At 36.7% G+C, this 712-nt stretch overlaps 1 protein-coding gene across 1 annotated transcript in view; it reads left to right on the forward strand.

Moving 5' to 3' along the window:
* Positions 1-216: 216 nt before the first annotated feature.
* The window catches only part of LOC132063386 (protein mago nashi homolog), a 5064-nt gene continuing 4568 nt past the window's right edge, over positions 217-712 (forward strand). The window contains exon 1 of the mRNA XM_059455908.1: positions 217-628. Within this exon, the coding sequence (XP_059311891.1) occupies positions 383-628 (246 nt within the window). The 5' untranslated portion in view covers positions 217-382. The remainder of the gene's footprint in view (positions 629-712) is intronic.

Consider the following 712-nt stretch of genomic DNA (forward strand, 5'->3'; position numbering starts at 1 on the left):
TCACAGAAATTTTAAAACAACTCCAATTTATATTCATGGCAAAAAACAACTCTAATTTCAAATATCATTTTTCACTTTAAAAACAAATACTACTTTTTTCAATACTCACAATTTTCATGGCCAAACGGGCCCTAAAACAACAGAAGCTAACAAGTTCCAGGGGCGCATAAATATTTGGCCTACTTAAAAAGTTTATGTTTGTTCAAATGTTCACAATGACCTCTTAACTTTTTGGGTCTAAACACTTTACACCTCCAAACTCCTAAACTGTGCAACCTAGGCTTTATAATTTTGAAGAAAGCAACCTTTGAGCCTCTTAATAGGTGGGTCTGAAACCTAGAAGGGAGACGCCAATTGACAGTGTGAGAAGAGTGCAAAAAATATGGGTGAAATGGCAGAGAACGATGAGTTTTACCTGAGATATTACGTTGGCCACAAAGGTAAATTTGGACACGAGTTTTTAGAGTTCGAGTTTAGGCCAGATGGAAAGCTCCGTTATGCTAACAATTCCAACTACAAAAACGATACTATGATTCGTAAGGAAGTTTTCCTTACCCCTTCTGTTCTCAAAGAATGTCGCCGCATTGTTGCTGAAAGCAGGTTTAGCCTTTCCCTTTTTAATTTTGGGGTTTAATTTTTAATTACGCCGATAATCCCCCCCTTTTTTCGCCCCATAGTTGTCATGGGGTTTTTTTTCCTTTTTTTTTTCTTT

The sequence above is a fragment of the Lycium ferocissimum genome, chromosome 1, assembly GCF_029784015.1.
Source record: "Lycium ferocissimum isolate CSIRO_LF1 chromosome 1, AGI_CSIRO_Lferr_CH_V1, whole genome shotgun sequence".
Lineage (NCBI taxonomy): Eukaryota > Viridiplantae > Streptophyta > Magnoliopsida > Solanales > Solanaceae > Lycium > Lycium ferocissimum.